This window comes from Phalaenopsis equestris, unplaced genomic scaffold (assembly GCF_001263595.1).
Source record: "Phalaenopsis equestris unplaced genomic scaffold, ASM126359v1 Scaffold000180, whole genome shotgun sequence".
NCBI classification, from domain to species: domain Eukaryota; kingdom Viridiplantae; phylum Streptophyta; class Magnoliopsida; order Asparagales; family Orchidaceae; genus Phalaenopsis; species Phalaenopsis equestris.
The window spans coordinates 1,775,965-1,776,511 of NW_018164622.1; the positions used below are offsets into that span (position 1 = coordinate 1,775,965).

The 547-nt window shown below is 66.5% G+C and overlaps 1 protein-coding gene across 1 annotated transcript in view; it reads left to right on the plus strand.

Annotated features, from left to right (window-relative positions):
- The window catches only part of LOC110022263 (probable LRR receptor-like serine/threonine-protein kinase At2g24230), a gene marked incomplete at its 3' end in the record, with an annotated part of 6,308 nt that extends 5,762 nt beyond the window's left edge, over positions 1-546 (plus strand). The window contains 2 exon segments of the mRNA XM_020721110.1: positions 17-145; positions 148-546. Coding sequence (XP_020576769.1) covers positions 17-145; positions 148-546 — 528 coding nt within the window.
- Between the last annotated feature and the right edge of the window lies 1 nt (position 547).

Sequence of the window (547 nt, forward strand, 5' to 3'; positions counted from 1 at the left end):
CCGTTGGCCCCCCGAGCGCCCCGCCGGTCAACCGTCCGTCGAAGACTGGACAGGAGACACCTGGGAGGAGAGCCTCCCCTCTGACAACCGACCTTCGTCTTCCGCCGCAGCCGCCACCACAATCTCCTGCGACCGGCCGACGCGACACACCGCATAGCTCTCGGTGTAGCTCGCGGCATCGCTTTCCTCCACCAAGGCTGGGTTGGTTCTCACTCTCCCGTGGTCCACGGCCACCTCACCCCTTCCAACATCCTTCTCTCCGACGACCTCGAGCCCCGCATCTCAGACTTCGCCGGCGGCGGAGGCGGAGCGACGGCGGAGGACGACGTGTATAGCTTCGGGGTGGTGGTGATGGAGCTGGTGACCGGGAAGTCTGATTGGCCGGAGGTGGAGGTGGAGAGGATACGGGGGCTGGTGCGGGAGGGGCCGGCAGCGGCGGTGGTGGAGGTGGTTGACCGGCGGCTGCAGTGGGATGCAGAGTGGGAGAAGGAGGCCGTGGAGTGTTTACGTGTGGGGTATTTGTGCACGGCGAAGTCGCCGGAGGAGA